The following is a 19,612-nucleotide window of genomic DNA, read 5'->3' on the forward strand; positions in this document are numbered from 1 at the left end:
TACCCTTGAACTGTACAGCGTTTATAGAAAAAGCTTGCTGAAAGCTCTTTATATCATAGAATGTCCTGACAAGTGGCAAGCAAAGCGACTACCTGAAAGTGTTGCTCTTGATATCAAGAATTTAATGAAGTTTGCAATGTACTTATTTTTGTGGGTGCTGAGTAAGCAAATCATTCTTATTGGAATACCTGTAAGCACCTTTCAGAAACATTACTCCCTGCATTTAAAGAATGCTACGTTTGTAAAATTTTCACAAGGGATGCGCATAATTGATTGATGTATTGATCTTTTTAATAACACTAGAATCAAAAAGCAATACAGACTTGCTTTGCTGTAATCTTTCTAAATCAATCTGAACCTTTATATTTTTCATGATGCTAACTGAAAAATATTTTGTAACTGGCTACTTTTCTCTAAACATGTAATACATACAACCAAAACAAAATGACACAGCTTTGACAGTGGATCCTAGTCACAAAGCTTTAGCTCTTGAGTTTTTTAAAGAACATTTTGATAGATTCAATGCAATCTTACCTTCATGAACACTTTCCTGAAAGTCACTTTTATTTAACACAGCAAAGAGTAGTTAACAACCAAACATTCGTTAAATAACCCACACGTTTTGTGAATTGGATCTGCAGAGGGTAATATGAATTAAAAATTCTGGGAATTTATTTTAATTTTTTATAAGGCAATCAAAAACATGTGCAACCACCAGAGGCTATATATATATATATATATATATATATATATATATATATATATATATATATATATATATATATATATATACAGTTTTAGTTAAAAGTTTACATACCCCAATGGAAATGTATAATTTCTAGAAATTTCTTGAAAACAAACAATTTTAAGAAACGTTTTTGTAGCAAAAGTTTTGCTTTTGTGGATGAGGAAAGAAAGTTTCAAAAGTATTCATACACGCTAGTATTGTTTACAAGGTGCTACAAATTTCAATATGATAATGCAGAACCTAATTCTAAAAAAGTCTAGAAAATGCTTTCATTACCAATAAGTCAATATGGGAAAAAGTAAAGAGTTATCTGAATTATTTATTGTCATAAAGCTGGAGAAGGATACAAGATTTCCAAGCATTTGATTATCCCAATTTCAACTCTTGTTCCTATTATCAAGAAGTACAAGACTCATGGTACTGTCACAGAGCTCCTTCGGTCTGGAAGAAAGAACGAAAGAAGAATTGTGAGGAAGGTTAATAACAATCCAAGTTTGACTGCCAAAGTTATTCAAAGTGAATTTGCTGCAAGTGGATCTGGGGTTTCCACTTCAACCGAAGGTCGAGTATTGCATGGTGAAGGTCTCAATGGTCTCATGCTGTGCACAAGAGAAGTCCTCGGAATTTGAATGAACTTGAACAATTTTGCGTTGAAGAATGGTCAAAAATCACTAAAGAATCATGCCAAAAAGATCATTGACAAAATATCCTGATCATTTAAAAGAGGTCATTATTGCTAAAAGGTGCCTCAACTAGACATAAATTAAATTTTCCTTGTCAGGGTATGAATACTTTTGAATTAGCATTTTTGGAGTTTTGCAAAAAAAAAAAAAAAAAAAAAATGCTGAAATAAATAATTGCAGATATCTATTGCTTGTAGCTTGTATGTAAACTTTTGACTACAACTATATATATATATATATAAAGATAATATGTATAATACTAGATATATATATATATATATATATATATAGCTTTATGATTATAATTAAATAAATGTGGAGCTTTAATATTCAAAATAAATACCCTTTTAATTTATCTGAATCCATCATTTTATTAATATGATTTGTACAAAAAATCCATATCATGCACAATATACTTTTTATACACAACCAAACTACATAGCATCTGTATTTGCACAGTGCTTCCTGTGATAGCAGGCAAGACTTTTGACATTATTTAGTTCTGCACATTCACTAGGGTGTCACATCATGAATTATTAAATCACTACTTCGTGGTAATACATAATTCCTTATCAATTATTCATGCTAATGTGTGTGTAGTTTACTTAATTGCGTTATTGACGATCAAAAGTAATTTTCTGAAAATCCTTAAGGACACAAAATTTAATCAGCCTAACTACTTTACAGATGCAATGCTGTTAAGTATTCTTAATTTGCTGAAGAGTTCTCTTATTTATGTACCTTTCTGGAGGAAACAAGAATTTAATCAAACAGTTAGAAGGAAGTTTTTACTTGTACAGTGTAAGTGTACAGGGACCCTATTTATGAAGTGTTAGTGTACAAGTGTACATGGATTCTAGTTCATGAATTGTAATTTTACAGCTGTGAATAATTTTATTGTAAAAAAAGTATGATTCAGTAATGAAAAGGAACAATACATGGCAATGCATCCATTTTTAAAATGCAGAGGAGTTCCTAAAAGTAAATAAATTATGGAACCAATCATTGTTTGTTTCTTGGCGTTTTCTCCAGTTGTACAGGAAAGTCAATTATTAATAAGAGCCAGATGGCTCAAGCTATTGCTACTAGAGATTTATATTGTTACATTAACGTTTCTCTCTACAATCATTATATAATACAACATACAAGCACAGGGATAGGTAATATGTATTTTTTTTGTACACTTTACTACTCAAATTTGTATCAGAAATGCAAATTTGTAGCAGAAAATCTTTTATATTAGATTTAAGCTTCTATCTGAAAAAAAAAACAAACATTCACTGTAATTAACTGAAATACAGCCACATGTTTGTATACTCTGCATTCTTGGCACATTACAGACACATTTTAAAAAACAGAATCAGAAATATGACATACAAGAAACAAAATTATAACATGAAAAGCCTTGTATTACATTGTTTTCTACTGAAAGGTTATGGGTATAATTGTCAGTATAATTTGTTGACCATATGTTTCTTTATAAAAGTTAATACAACAGCACATCGTGGAAGACTGCACTCTTAGCTGTCAGGATGTTTTGTTTTATACCTTAACACAATATTAGTCCCTCATATTTTGCTTTAGAGCAAATGTGAGAAAATGCTCTATTATGAAAAGTACTTATACATTAAAAATAAATGTGTCCTAATTTAGAGAATGCATTGATTTAATAAATACACATATATAAATAAATAAATAAATAAGTAAATGGTCTGTTAGTTTGTTGGGTAAGGTGAAAATAATTCCTGGGGATAAACTATCTTCTTTTAATTCAGTAGGGATTGATGGCACAGCATCTGTATAAATGTAGAGGCAGTGGGGTTTTTTTTTTAATATCCACAGAGTAAATTTGATGCATCTTATTGTTCTGATATATGGCTTGCATCTCTCACAAGTTTCTTGTCTTTTCCAGCTGTTCCTTGGAACGGTTTGACTTGTCGGGGCTGTTTTCCTGCGTGGGTTGCTTGGTTGCTGGGACAGGGCTGTTGCTTGTGGAAGGGAGGAGGTTGGCTGATTGAAGCACAGCTTCAGAGTGTTCCCGTGCTTTCATCCGCAGCGCTGCCACGCTGGCAGTACGGTTACTCTGGCATCCATAAGTGGGCAAGAAGGAAAGGCCCATTGGGTCTGGAACACAGCAAGAACAGAGTGGGCTCCCTTAGTGGAAATATAAAAAAAGATATGCATTAGGAGCCATCAATCACTGGTTGTAATCAATAAACACTTGCCAACAATATAATTGGGGCTTATACCCAAAAAGTATAAACTGAGAAATACAATACAAAAATCATATAATATTCTACCTTAAATATAACAGGAGTCTTTAGGGAAAAGCTGACTAATAGTTCAGGAAAATTCATATACCATGCTTTTATATTAACAAACAATGGTAAGATTTTGGTGACCCTAAAACTATATTTCTGTACTGAGCATGTATTATAGTTTCTCTACATTGTAATGAAAGTATAATAACAAACTATGCTGAGCTAAAGTGGCAACAATCACAAAAACTTAATACAAAAAATACTCAACTCAGTTTTCTAAATGTAAAAAAAACATGGAGAGGAATAGATTAATAGAACAAACATATCTATTGATGTACTCAATAAAATAGCCTTTTCAAGAAATGTGTCCCTTATTTAAAAAACAAAGTATAATTTAAAAACCTTAATAATGCAGAATTAAAAATATCCAAATTTCCCATAGATCTCATCAAGTCACATGCTGTACACTAGCCTTAAAGTTATGATAAACACCAATATACTGCTCTTGCTGGACTGCAGGTACACATCTTGGAATTAAACCAATAGGTTCAATAGAAACTATGAACATTCCTACAATAAAATGGCTTTAATGAGCCAGATAGTTGCCATTGTCTTAAAATCATGTTGTCTTAAAATCATGCTAGAGGTGTTTGCGTAATGTGTTAGGTTATTGGAGTTATAGTTTCATATTCTCTAGAGCCTGGGTCCTCTTGCACTGATAAAATAATGCTGCATCATGGGGATATATAGGCCCACCCAGCATGACAAAGCCTCATGCTCTCTACACCAGGCAAACATGACTTAGTTGCTTTCTACTTAGTCTAGTCAACTTTTTTAACAAGCACACTTGAAGACGTCATGTGGCATATAAAACAATTTCCTGCATGACGTTTATGGAGACACATGGGTCTTAAATGTATGTGTATTACACAGATTTGTTTTGTTTTTTTTAAGTGTGTGAATTTGTTTTTGCATAGAAAATAAGTACAATGCACTTGTTACTCAAGTCATTTTTTTACAAGTGTATATTTTTTCCCTGTACTGGTATATTTATATTCTTTACCTGTATTTATTGCATTTTTCGGCAGTACAGATAAACAGGTACTCTCTGAAATTCACATAAAAACTGAGATAATCACGAGAAATGGCCTTCCTATTCATAACTATGCCTATTAATGATATAAGTGTTGAAGTGTTGTATTAATGCCTGCATTTTATTTAAAGTAAGGTATTTTCAGTGTTACAATGTATATTCTTATTAATAGCCCCTATAAGCTCTGCTCTATTAGGATTGTCAAAACGCCATTAATGATCAAATTTGCTTGATTACTATCTAAACTGACCAAGGCAAAGAACTATATATACATAAGTCGATATGTTCTCTATGTGTAGCTACTCCATGTTTGTAGGAGGTTGTTTTGCCGCATAAACAACACATTGGGTAAACTGAAATCAATAACGCTCATTGACAGTGACCAGAAAGGCCAATACAGTTGGCTTTTACAGAGGTGGCCAACATTGCCATTTCCCAAACAAGAAAAAAAAAAAAAAAATATATAATATATATATATATATATATATATATATATATATATATATATATATATAATATATATATATATATATATATATATATATATATAAACAGGCTTGGGCTTTTTTTTTTTGTTTGTTTTTTTTTTTTTTTTTTTTTTACTGTACTTACCTTTTAAGGTAGCAACTTGGGAAAGCGCTTGAGCATATGTAGCTGTATTGAGAAGTGTTCCAGGCAAGCAGGACTGGAAGAACGGACCACCGGGACCAACTGACCTGTTTAAACTAAAAACAAACAAAAAGGTCAGTTTCTTAATATAAACGTTAACTACAAACCAGAACATGACATTATTTATCATACATTATACATACCTTTGTTGTATCTCCAAATGTTCCTTTTTATTCTTAGCCTGGTCGATTGGGGAAGGTGAATTCATATTTCTAACAGGTGGTGTGCCATCATTCAACAGTTCCTTACCCCCCTCTTGGTCTGAACTGCCTCTTTCCGTCTTCCTCCATTTGGCCCTCCTATTCTGGAACCACACCTAAAAGAATAACTTGTCTCATTTAATATTTCTCATTGTGGGCCAAATATGATATTGGAGGCCTATAGCAAAAAGGAAATGTTCATGGTTTGTGATTCCATTGAGGGCAATGGGTTTTGGTAAATTATTATTATTATTATTATTATTATTATTATTATTATTATTAGTAGTAGTAGTAGTAGTAGTAGTAGTAGTAGTAGTAGTAGTAGTATCCATAAATATAGTGAAATAGATCCAGCTTAAAATAAATGATCCACTTGTTGTAATGCAGGCAGGGATGCCTATGGAACTGAGCACAAGTCTTTTCTAGTCTCCTGGTCACTTGAACAGTGTTTGCATCTGTTATATTAAATACAAATCATCGTGATAAATTATTTACAGTTTAGAAGATGTTGTTCTAGACACCATTGTATTTTTTTTACACTTTTCTTAAATTGAGAGGAACTTTCTTCTTCTTCTTCTTCTTCTTCTCCTTCTTCTTCTTCTTCTTCTTCTTCTTCTTCTTCTTCTTCTTCTTCTTCTTCTTCAATAAACTTCTGGTACTTAATTGCTGAGCATATGCAGGACAGTTCTTGTATCTTAATTGAATGAAGGTCACTGGCTATAACAACATTTAATTGAGCAATTTTTCATTATCATATTTTAATGACTTCCCACTGACAGTTCCCCTGCTTCTGTGAAAGAAGCATGATGAAGTCGTTTATTCCCTATTTAGTGATTGTTTGACAACATCAGATTCGATTAAGACTGTGCTTTCTAACACATTAATCATATTTGAATGGGGGCCATAATGAAAACATACCTTCCCAGATTATCGTGTTATTGTATACATCTAAATAAAATAGATAGCATTCACTCAGTATAATAAAAGGCAACGGTTTACAGGCAGAAAAACAATATTCAGAATTTAATTGTCACAGCACTATCTCACCCCTGCACCTTCCCTCATGATCTTCCCCTTCTGAATGGTCTATAATTGCCCCATTTATCTCAATTTGCTGTTCGGTCTTAAGGCAGCAATAGCCAACTGACACTTAAAAAGAGGGTCTACACACTACAACATAAAGAACATTTATTTTCTAATAATGTAGGTTTAATATCCCTGCATGCTCCCACCGATTCGTGTTCAGATTTAATAATAAGAATCGCGTAATCCGATTAGAGGGAAATAATTTGTTTACAATCCCTAATTTACAGATGCGAATTCCATTATCTCTCTGCAGTCGTTGGTTTTAAGCGATAGTAAGATGACCCAGGGGAACAAAAGGCAAACTATTATATTTCTTACAATTAAATCTGCGCTTGCACCAAAACCCAAAAGCAAATCTGGAATGCAGGAAATTGCATATAGGATACATGGAATTTAATTAGATGTGACCATGTTTATAATATAGCAAATCGTCTGCAGAATAAGTAGACTACAGAATATAAATGGTTGTCTTCCATTGTTCTGCAATACTAAAAAGTAGAAAATACGTAAACTCCATTAGTCTAAAACTGAACCTAATCATGTTCACTGCGAACATTTTTCATTGTTCTATGAATTGAAAGACATTATTATTATTATTATTATTATTATTATTATTATTATTATTATTATTATTATTATTATTATACGTGAAAGTTTCAAACCTATCTACAGCTTTAAGACTATCACCCCTTTTTCCCCAAAGCACGGAAATGGATGCGAGTTGATGTAATTTAGTACCTTAGAGACGCGGACAAATTAGTGCAGAGCATTATCACTGGTTAATTATGAATGACCGATTAATCAACCTAATCTAATATTCCACATTATGTTGATGTTATTAAAGTGCATCATGAACATGACAGATATTATTCATATACTTTCTTTGGCCAAATGTGCTCTCAACATTCCAAATGTTAAAAAGTTTGCCAGTTTATATGTGGGATATTTAATTATACTAGGCTACTGAACAGCAATTTTTACCTGGACTCTTGCTTCTGTGAGGTTGATTTTCATCGCCAACTCTTCTCTTGTGAAAACATCTGGGTAGTGTGTCTGTGCAAATACTGCTTCTAATGCTTCTAACTATTAAACAAATACAAAAACACAATTGTGTTATAAGATTGCATCGTATCGTTTATCTCATGCTTTAAAAATGGATAACAGGAAAACAATGGTTTCTTTGTGAAAACTATTTATTTTAAACAGATTTTTCGACAGTTCTGAATCAATGCCAACAACCCTTTACCTTACGCATCGCTCACTGTTTCATTTTCACTCGTTCAATTGGCGCTAGACGAAGACACTGTTTTGTAGTTCATAATGATTAGTTTATATGTTTTTACTGTGTACCATACATTTTGTACCATGATGGAGAGATTTAACTTATCATACTTTCATTATTATTCACTACATTTGATATACGTTCACAAAGGCATACCAAACAGAATTGGGTATTAAAGCCCAAATGCTGAATCTATATTTACTACGCAGGCTAGTTGCATTTATATATTATATGTATGCTTTTCAAACAAGAACAGAGAACCTGTCGTGAATGCCAACATAAACAGTTTGGATAGCTATGTCAGCAGGTATATTTTTCTGTTTTAGTTAAATTAAATAATGTATAGCTTGTACCTGCTGTAAAGTAAACGTTGTCCTGTTTCTCCGTTGTTTCCGGCGTAGGAAACCATCCTCAAAGTCCCCCGTGGCGTGGTTTGCGAAACTGCTGGTGTTTACTGAAAGGTATATGTAGAGCACACATACACATGTACAATTTATCCCTTGCAAAATGTTACTGTTATAATTGAAAAATACAATCATTACACATCACGAGGGTCTTGATTGTAGGCTAAAGGGGAAAATATATGTGTGTATTGCAAATAATAACATTTGAAGAACTTAACAGATGTTAGGTTACCCTCTGTTAAAATATCTGAAATTGTGACATTATTTATTTGCTTGTCATGGTGGGAAGGTTTTAAAAGGTGGTATGTTTATACAGAAAAAAAAAAAAAAAAAAAAATTTGAAAAAATTATGAAGTAGGCCTGTTGTGGTAAATTAATGCATTTTAGGTTAAAACATGCATATTATATTTGTATAGGCCTTGTGTTTATTGCCGGTTTCCCTGAAGTATATGTTATCGTATCGTCGCAAATGGTCATCCAGGAGCTTTTCTTTTCTTTTAAAACGTTTTGCAATATAACATAAAAGATTAATGTACACTGCAGTTTAGCAAAGGGAGGAGCGTGACCACATTTAACTGTCGATTAGAGGCATGACACAAAACATCTGTGATCAAAAAAAAAAAAACCCTTTATATCCTGGAGCTAAATATAAGAGGTTTGCCCACAGAAGGGAGGCAGGTGGCAAAATGCAAGTTGTAAATTCTGATTCTCTATTGTAAGAGCTCACTATTAGCGTAATATTTTTAATAATGTGTATCAAGTACAATATATACATAGTTTGAGTTTAAATTGACAATCAAATGCAAATATTAAATAAACTATTTTTAAAAAAGACAGGACATATGTTGTTGAGCTAAACTTATTTAGGGTTATGTTAAATTTAATTACCATGAAGCGGTCTAAAATATTTGCAATACTACATTTAGAATACTTTATTATTGCACGATATATGCAAACACACCAATTACAGACTATGTCATTTCCCTGTTGTACTTTAGTTGGAAAGTATTGTTGTCTACATGGTAAAGCATATAGATAACTGTGCATAATACAAGGTCAAACATTTCTAAGAAAAGGAAAAAAAAAAACACCACTGGAACATGTACAAAACTAAAATAAATCAATTTTGTTTTCACGGACTACATGTTGTGTGGGTACGACTACAGCCTGCCCAAATAGACAGATATTGCCTGCCAAACTATTATACTCACAGGTATTAGTCCGACAGCATTCCCCGTCTAATTGTGGAGGACAATGGAAGTAGAACATTGCAGCTTACTGCGTTGAAACTGTGTAACCAATGATACTCGTAAACCTTATTTGATTCTGAAAGACACACATCCCATTTAATGTAAACTTTGTAAGAGTTACATACCTAAATGCTAATGACAATACAGTTTTATACATATTAAAATGCTATATATTTCCGTATGCTGGTACAGTATTTACTGAATGTTAAAATATAATAAGATAACTTTAAGAAATCAAAAAGCTAACGAGGGTCAATAATCAGAAAAGTTGTCCTGGCGCTCTTTAAAGTAGCCTTAAAAAATAAATAAACATGTATCGTATTATTATACAGGTAGGTAAATTCAACTATTCTTATTTATTAAAATTAACATTCCTTTCTTGAAGTGTCCTAAACTTTAACGTTTTGGATAGTACGACCGACCCAGTGATTTCATTAGCAGAAAGAAAACACACAGTGTATACGCATTTTACATTTGTAATTCATTGCTAACAAAGAACATTGCATTGCAGTAAATATTATGAGTCATACCTTTTTGTTGGCAGAACTGGATCGCCACCGAGTTAATCTTGACCGGATGTAAACTGTATACTGCTGCTGTGTATGTTACCGGCAAAAAGGAAGAGTGTGTGTGCGAGAGAGGGAGAAATAGAGAGAGAGAGAGAGAGAGAGCGAAACAGAGCGAGAGAGAGAAGCCCAACCCTGGAAGTGACCAGATGTCTATATCTGTCTACACACGATGCCTCTCAGCACTTGCCTTTATAATCTCACGCATAAATGGCCTTAATCTGATTATTTCCAGTATTGCGTTTTGTGAGTGACTTGGATAGGTCCACTGGGTTTTCCAAACTACTCACGTGGTTCAAAACGTCATTTCTCAGCAAAGACTTAAAACATCTATACAGTATTTTCGCATATTTGCTTTGCGACAGGCTATATTGTGATCCCCAGATCCTAAACACTCACGCCCAGTGGACAGTGGCCATGCACATGGAGATCTTTTTTTCATAAGTCATCATCACAGCTTCTGTTTTTTTTTTAAATTTACAATCATATCCATAATTGCACATTAGATGGGTTAGAGGGTCTACTTTACACAAGGCTTCAGTTTCTAAGCGGCCGTACAACCAAATTTTGATTTTGTTCACAGCAAGGGGTCCGTGGATTTATGCTCGCTTCCTCTGCAAATGTATTGCTGCTGGACCCTTTCAATTAGTTTTAAAACGCATCAGAGACACAGAGGAGAGAGATCGTCGTTTATCTGCGTTGTGAAAATTAGGCTCTAAGTACCAACTGAAATTTTCATGTCGAGGGCGGGATTGGAAGAAATCACATAAACGGCAAAAAAGCAAGTATAATGGTGCATAATTGGTTCTCTAATAGCATTACACAAGGATAATAGCCTGTTACGACCCGCTGCACTATTAAGTGCTTCCCTGGCGTAAAGCCTTTATGATATTAAGGGAGGAATATAATGATATTCTGGTTATTAAATGCGTGTAATTAATTTATGCAACACTGAAAATAAAGTTGGTATTATGACCTCGGCAAGATGCGTCAGAAGATTGAAATCAGACAACTGTTGATAACTTTTTGTCTATGTTTTGTCTAGACATTTTTAAAGGGTTGATTGTTTTTTTGGATAGACTTCAGAAGTTGAATATTTTATAAATCTCTAGTGCAGGGAAGTTTACAGTCATATTAGCTTGCATATATGAGTCTTAAATGGCCAGTAGACCTTTATACTGGTTAATATACAGCAACCACCTTACTTGTGTTTAACGATGTTATAACCTTCGATGAAATTAAACAAAAACCTTTAACACAAAATGACTGCTGACCCATGTGTGGTTAAAATGCAAATAAGTAAACGCAGCTGGCAATATCTCTGTGGTTTTATGTGGTCGAGATCTAGAAAAGAGTAAGACATTTTTAAACAGGTCGATTGTATTTTTCTAGTTGTTGGTGCGTGAGTGTTTTTGTTAAACCAGAACATATCCTCAAAGTTTTTACATTTATTTATTTATTTATTTTATATAGACTATAGTATAAGACTTAATTCTAGTTTAATCAATCTTTCTGTATTAACGGACTGGCAACCACAAAAGTGTCAGGTAATATTGTTTAGTATTAAGTGTAGTTCTTGTATTGTAACATTGTGCATTTTGTTCAGAATATGCCTATGTAAATATGACCAAGTTGCACACTATAAGGTGTGTTGTTTTATCAGTTATGAATCTACTGTACTCCAAGATGATTAAACAATGAGACGCGCACAACAAACGTGTTATCAAAATAAACATGTTTCTTTGGCATTTTCAGTTTACAAGGATTTGATATTTGACATTTCAAGCGCAACGCTAGATATTAAAAAAAACACATTTTCAACACTGATAAGTTGTGAAACTGATGTTTAAATAACGCAGGACAATGTATACCTCGTTCAGTAACCAACAGTTGTTTCACAAGTAAACAAACAACAACAACAACAACAACAACAACAACAACAACAACAACAACAACAACAAAACATCACTTTATACCAACATGAACACTATGACGTCTAACTTGATTGAAGTTTTCAGCACCATGGTCAGCTCCAGTGACTCAAGCAGGGTATTTCCTCTGTATTTCACAGTACACACGGTCAATTATAACAGATGTAGCACAATGTTGTGTGTTTATGAGCAGAAATCATCCGACATGATACGCTCCGACTCGTGTTATTTATGGCTATGTGTGTACTCTTAACCTGCAAGGTGGCTGGGTTAAAGTTCTCCTAAACCATCAACAGTAGTTTAAGTCATAATTTTAATTGACTTCATACATGGATCATTAATCGTTGCCCGGTTTCCAATAACACACACATATTGCTGTTTGCATGTCTGCATAACATATAAATATTTTCTTTTCTTAAAGTAACGTTTTTGTTTCGTCCAACTGTTACGTGGACGTAACTGGTATATAAACAATTACGTCGGTGGTACTCTAATCCATTTAAATAAAAAAAATATATCATAAGATACTGTTATTTTGGGTGAACGACTCAGTTTTGCGGGTCGTAGAGACCACCCCTGTCAAAATGTCTATGAACAACCTAGATGTAGAAGTAAGATTGAAATACTCTGTCCTCAAGTTAAAAGAGGTGAATGCTAGTATAAATGTATTTGAAAGGCTTTAAGATACAGGGGGTGATCTGTAAATAGGCCAAATGATACAGATTACCCTTTTACAATAGCCACGTGTAGTACATTTGTGGACCGTACAGCCTATTAAATGTGAAACGATCAATAATAATTCTAATACTTTGATAGTCTGCTATACTTTTGGGGGATAGGGATCTATACCTCCATCTGTTGACCATCGGGTTTTAGACGACGTTATATATATATTCTGTTGCTCTTTAGTTCGTGCAAATAAGACACAGACAGACACACTCACGTAGTTTAAAAAAAAAAAGGTTTGTGATAAATTGGCCTTTTGGGTCAATATGGTAGTTAACGTATAGTATAGTATAGTACATTATAGTATAATATAGTATTTTATACTAATATAAAGAATGTTTTTTAAATTACATTAACAGATAAACACTTTACTACAAAACATTGCAAATTAGATAGCGTGTGCAATGAAGACACCCTTTCAACGCATTCAAACTGATGTATTTGCTATATTCTTTGTTTATATCTATACTTTAACTGGACATACAATATAATTTTGTTTTACACAAATACAGTACCATTATTCTTATTAAAGCTAGGAATGTTAGCCCTATTTAAGATTTTAGTCGTGCACGTGACATTGTTTTCATATTTTGTAAAACAGTACAATTACATCACAGCTATAAATTGATTAAACAGCAAACATGACAGAAATCCTTATTAATTATATATATATAATTAACAAACACTTCTAATTAAAGCAATAATCTAAAGTATACACCTACAGTATGGAGATTTAAAATATATCAAAACCATTTTTATTCCACAAAAAGGCAATTACAGAAATGAACACAAGATGAAAATGAACAAAAATGATGTTGTAAGGTTTTTTTTTTTTTTATTGACTCAGCCTATGTACATTTTAAACAATTAACACGACCGGTTTTATATTTTAACAAAAATAAAGTCATCACCTGTACATTTTAAATAAGGATAAAAAATAATACTAAAAACCTCAACATATTTTAAACACTTATCTGGAGCAAGAACCATATTTTTAAAACAATACATTGCAAATGTTTTTTTTTTTTTTTTTTTTTTTTTTTTTTTAAATACATCACTATAAAATAAATTCTATTGCTCTTAAAGTTTGAATTTGCATACCTCCTTCCCCTTGTCCAGATTGATGTAATTGGGGTTTAAATTAAATTAAAACATATATCCTGATGCTATATAGCTCATTCATATCCATTAATGACATCCACAGCTTACTGCCACCATATCATCATATTGTTTGAACTACATTTTCTTCATCATCAAAATACAAAAGATTAATGGAGTGCAGTTTATCTGGAACACAACAAGGCATTTCCACATCTTGTGATAGTTTCAGAGCATTCACAATAGACTGGACAGTAGCATGGTTGGTGGCTCTCAAGCTTTCCCCAGGAGGAAATGGACAAGACCCCTTGCAATGATAAGCATTGTATCCTTTGGGTGAAATGATCCATCCAGACCAACCAATCTCCTCAAAGTCTACATAGAGAGGGAGCCTTTGGCAAGAGATGGGGTTCCTTTCAACAGACACAGAAGCAGACTGGATTTTTCTGCTTTTGCTCACCAGGTTGTCTGAAGGTACCGCATTTTCACTCAGGGCAGTGAGGGGCATCATTCTTTGCTAAAGCTTTCTGACCTAAAAATAAAGAAAGACCAACCATTAAATAACAGTACCTTGAAAGAAAAGTGGAACTTAGCACAACTGTACCTGCCATTATATATTGGTACAACTACCATAACCAAGTCCCTAAACTATGATTTTACCACATGTGTCCAACATCTTAAGCTCCACGTCAGAGCGTTTTCTTTTTCTTGTGTTTACTTTTTCTTTTAGGAGCTGCTGTTCAGTTCTAGTTTCATGTCATAGATTTATGCAACACAGGTGTGGACAGCCAAAGGGTCTTTATATTAACGAGTTCCAGTTCCATCTAGTCCACTGCAGTGTATTGCAAGCCAGACCAAAAGTAAACTTGATCCAAAGTGGGAGACCACTAAATGGCGCTGGCTCTTTTAAGAAATCTAGCCTGCTACATATACAGTTGTAGGCAAAAGTAACATATCCCAACGGAAATGTATAATTTCTAGAAATTTCTCAAAAACAAAGAATTTTAAGAAAAATCGTAGCAAAAGTTTGTTTTCTTGTGGATGAGGAAAATAAGCTATAAGAAATATATTTCTACAGTTACTTATTTTTGCAAAACTCTAAAAAATTCAAATTCCGACGTATTTCTACCCTTTGATGCTATGATAATATTGTCTACAAGGTGCTAGAAATTTTAATATGATAATGCAGAACCTAATTCTAGAAAAGTCTAGAAAATGCTGGATTGCAGATGAACACTCTTAGAGAATATTAAAGGGTTATACATAGGATGATTGCTGTCATTACCAATAAGTTAACATGGGACAAATGAAAGAGATATTTGAAGGCCTTAGGCAGAAACTTCTTTATTGTCATAAAGCTGGAGAAGTATACAAGATGATTTCCAAGCATTTGAGTATCCCAATTTCAACTATTGTTTCTATTATGAAGAAGTACAAGACTCATGGTACTATCACAGCGCTCCCTCGATCTGGAAGAAAGAAAGTTCTTTCACCAAGAACATGTAGAAAAATCATGAGGAAGGTTAACAGCAATTTGAGATTGACTGCTAAAGATATTCAAAGTGAATTAGCTGCAAGAGGGACTGGGGTTTCCATGTCAACCACAGGTCGAGTATTGCATGGTGAAGGTCTCAACGGTTGCAGGCCAAGGAAAAAGCCACTTTAGGAAAATGTCACAAGGACAATCGCTTAAAGTTAGCAACACAGCATTTGAATAATGGATATGTGTTCTGGTCAAAAATCGAGCTATTTTGTCACACCAATAGTCATTATGTTTCAAGAAAGTCTGGTGAGGTGTACAAAGAAAAGAACACCATACCATACTGTCAAGCTTCGAGGTGGTAATATCCTTCTATGGGGCTGTTTTTTTCCTCTAATAGCACAGGAAATTTAGATCCAATACATGATAAAATGGATTCCATCACATACCAAAATATATTGGCCAATCATCTTATATCTGCCACTACAAGACATGGTTTAAAGCATAACTGGATGTTCCAACACAACGATCCAAAGCACACATCAAAATCTACTTCAAAATAGTTAAAGAAGAATAAAATCAAGTTTTGAAATGGCCTAGACAAAGTCCCGATCTAAATCTGATTGACAATCTTTATGAGTTATAGAAGGCTGTGCACAAGAAATTTTGAATGAACTAACAATTTTGCATTGAAGAATGGTCAAAAAAATCACTAAATGCCAAAAGCTCATTGACAAATATCCTAATCGTTTAAAATATGTTATTTATTGCTAAAGGTGCCTCGCCCAGCTGTTAATTTAATTTTCCTTGTCAGGGTATGATACTTTTGAATTAGCTATTTTTGGAGTTTTGCAAAATAATTTCTGAAATAAATAATTGTAGACATCTATTTCTTGTAACATTTTTTTCTCATCCACAAAAGCAAAACTTCCTACAAAAGATTTTTCCTATAAATTATTTGTTTGAGAATTTTCAAGAAATTATACATTTTCATTGGGCTATGTACAAGTTTTGACTACAAATGTATGTAAGGCAGCCAGCAATAACTTTTTTTAGTGTAACTTTTTTCCACAACATTTGGTGTCCTCTCCACATTCCCTCCAAGTGCTAACAGGGTATTTAATGCTTAAAATAATTATGGTGTACTATTTAAGAAAAATGTTTAAACAAGTTATTTGTCTTCAAAAACTCTAAAGTAACAACCACACCTATTAGCAAGGTCATGAAATACAGTTTCACAAAGTATACTGTATCCTATAATATTCTTTATTTTGCAAAAATGTTATTTTTCAATATAAAATACTGTGTGGTTTATTCTGAGTTTTCACTTTCCCTATCAATAGTAAAAATACTGGATGTTTCAATACAATGAGTCAGGCATAATTGTATTTATTAATGAACATCATGTTTCATGCACAATAGTGGATTCTCTTTTATTCTCACTTAAAGGTACGTATCTAACATAATACCACAGTTTTACTTGGACTGGGAGAGTTTTAAAATGTATCTATTTCGGGATCCTAAGTAAAAAAAATAAATAAATAACCACCACATAGACTTGGGGGTTTATATTAGATATCTAAAAGGTCATATTTTAATTATCTAAACACAGTACAGTTTTAAAGCTACAATTAGATGTACAGGATACTGTATGGATTGTATTCATTTGTGTCTGTGATGTCAACATGCCTATCTACAGAAAACAAGGTATTGTTATTTGTATAGACTACAAGACTTTTGTATGTTACTGAACATATTGCCACCACGCTTTTCAAAAAGTTTAATATGAATGGAAAATCGATTTAAAATAAGCAATAATCATTACCCAGCAAAGGTGCAATGTTTGTAGCTGTAGACCTTCTTCTCCCATCGACAGAGAACAGCACAAGGAAGGCATGTTTCCCATGCTTTCGGCTTCTTCCAAATCGAGATTCCAACGAATTTCCCGAAGGCAGTGTGGTGACAATAAGGAATCCGTTATCTGAGCTGCTGTCAAGAATCCATTTAGACGCCTACAATGAGAACATTGAACAGATGCAATTATATTGAGCTGCTGTCATGAACCCATTAGACAGCTACCAGCAGAACACAAAAACAGATACAATTACAGTAAAATACCTTTCAAATACTGTGTGTTAGATATAACAATAAATGCGCTTACCGTTTGAGTGGCATTAATTACTTCCCATCCTTGAGTAAACAGCGGTAATAATCTTGATGTAACCAGGTTCCCTCTGCATGGCGTAATCCCGCTATCCAGTAACTCATAAACATCGATCTAAAAAAAAAATCTAAGAAAATGAAAACTTCACTGATAAAGTCAACATCGCCGATTGCATATTGAATGTGTTATGAAGGATGAAGAGTTTTGTACTTTGCAAAAATGATGTCCCAATGATTTAGCAGGGACGACAATCTGTTTCTGTCTGAAAATCCGAAATTCAGCTTTAATCAGTGTTTTTTTTTTTTTTTTCCAAATGAGGACAAGTTGAAGTAGTAATGTGAGTGATCGGAATGAACTAAAAAAGAAAGAAAGAAAGAAAGGTTCAGGAATTGTATATTCGTGATGAACACACCTCCACCACATTGTTTTAAAAGCATTTTTTACAGATCATTTCGGGTTATTTCAAACCTTAAACAACGCAATTTGGGATTTTGATTCTCGTGTTATCCTCAAAACTTCGGACGACATGGCCTTCCAGAATCCCCGGATGCTTCGTTATCCCGTCTGAGTCAGCAACTGCACTGAATAGATCCACCATAAATTGCTGGGGGTTCCTGTGAGGTAATGCGTTTTGTGGTAAATCTCCAATGTCAGATAACTCATGCAGTCTCTGGATTGCTTTGAAACAACTTCGTGTGTGTCTTTTCTCTCCGTTTCCCTCGCCAAGAGTCGTTTGTGAAACTCTAAACAGTACAACTAGATCCAACAGCAACATCAAGAACGCGCAGATACACAGCCTGGATAATAATAACATAATGGCGACTGCTACAAATTCAAATATGACAGCAATACGTGTACTGTGTGACTCAGAGAAGTCAGTGACAACTAGTATTCATTAGTCGCGGTCTCGAACTGATGTTGAGACAGAAACATGTCCATATAAAGCCGCTCGTAAGTCCATTGAGTTTTGCATACATAAGAAATACAATATTTGGGTAGTGTTTTGATGACATTGACAAAGTGGACAACACATCAGTAACACGATAGGCCTGAATAAATAGTGTTAATTGATTACATTATTACAGGCAAGTTTGGGCTTTGTCGTTTGTTTAGGTTGTTTGCAGGTCATCGTGTCTCAAACATCCCAGGGATATCATCCAGATTCCAAATGTAAGCTTCTGAAACTTGTGTTTACACGTTTACAATTCTTTCAGTAAAATCGGGAAACGGTTCTTCGTGTCTTAAGTTGCGCACCCACCTCCTTTAAAAAAAAAAAAAAAAAAAAAAAAAAATCATATAAATTCTCTTCCAGATTGATCAATTATTGTGTCATTAATTAAACTGGGACATTTCGCTATTTGCTCCTTTTGTGGAACATCGCTTGCTAAGGCGCCTTTATAAGAAAAACCTGTTTATTCGTTATGGTTGACACAGTGCTCATAGCTATAGAACTAGATGGCACAGGCAGGTGATACTAACACCGAAATGTGTGTTCTATTGTCTGGAAGTCAATCATCTCGTAATTTCAGGTCAGTTCCACCTAGCATAAAGGTTAGCACATATTTCTTTTTTTTCATACCCACAGTAAAAAAATGTATATCTTGTTATTTATGTTATAACTCTTAGTAGTGTTGGAGTTTGTTTGAACTGGTGGCCATGTTAAATAGAACCAGATACTGGATATCTTTTGGTGTAAAAATAAAACCAGTAGGTTCTCCCAGTAGTACTGAGAGAATCAAATTATCATGCAGTCTGGCTGGGGTTGGTTGTCACATGTAAATCCTATAGGAAGAAGTCTTATATATTTTTCTACTTTTTTACACCAAAATGTGTGATATGTCACCATATAATGCTTATTTAAATTATTTACGGTTTGTCCTCTGGTTCTGTGGAGGCTGTGGTATGGGGCAGGTTGTCACAGGTGACCGGCGTATTTTCAACCGTCCAAATATCATATTTGGAATAAAGTTA

The 19,612-nt window shown here is 33.6% G+C and overlaps 1 protein-coding gene across 1 annotated transcript; it reads right to left on the minus strand.

The window, feature by feature from the left end:
- Positions 1-1,813: 1,813 nt before the first annotated feature.
- LOC121321597 (dorsal root ganglia homeobox protein-like) lies at positions 1,814-10,382 on the minus strand. Its single transcript, XM_041260602.1, has 7 exons — positions 10,207-10,382; positions 9,638-9,752; positions 8,376-8,476; positions 7,722-7,823; positions 5,598-5,770; positions 5,398-5,510; positions 1,814-3,585 (listed from the first exon to the last, which is right to left on the minus strand). Exons 2-7 carry the CDS (start codon positions 9,693-9,695, stop codon positions 3,320-3,322), a joined length of 813 nt encoding a protein of 270 aa, XP_041116536.1. The 5' UTR covers positions 9,696-9,752; positions 10,207-10,382; the 3' UTR covers positions 1,814-3,319.
- Between the last annotated feature and the right edge of the window lie 9,230 nt (positions 10,383-19,612).

This window comes from Polyodon spathula, chromosome 10, assembly GCF_017654505.1.
Source record: "Polyodon spathula isolate WHYD16114869_AA chromosome 10, ASM1765450v1, whole genome shotgun sequence".
Taxonomy (NCBI): Eukaryota; Metazoa; Chordata; class Actinopteri; order Acipenseriformes; family Polyodontidae; genus Polyodon; species Polyodon spathula.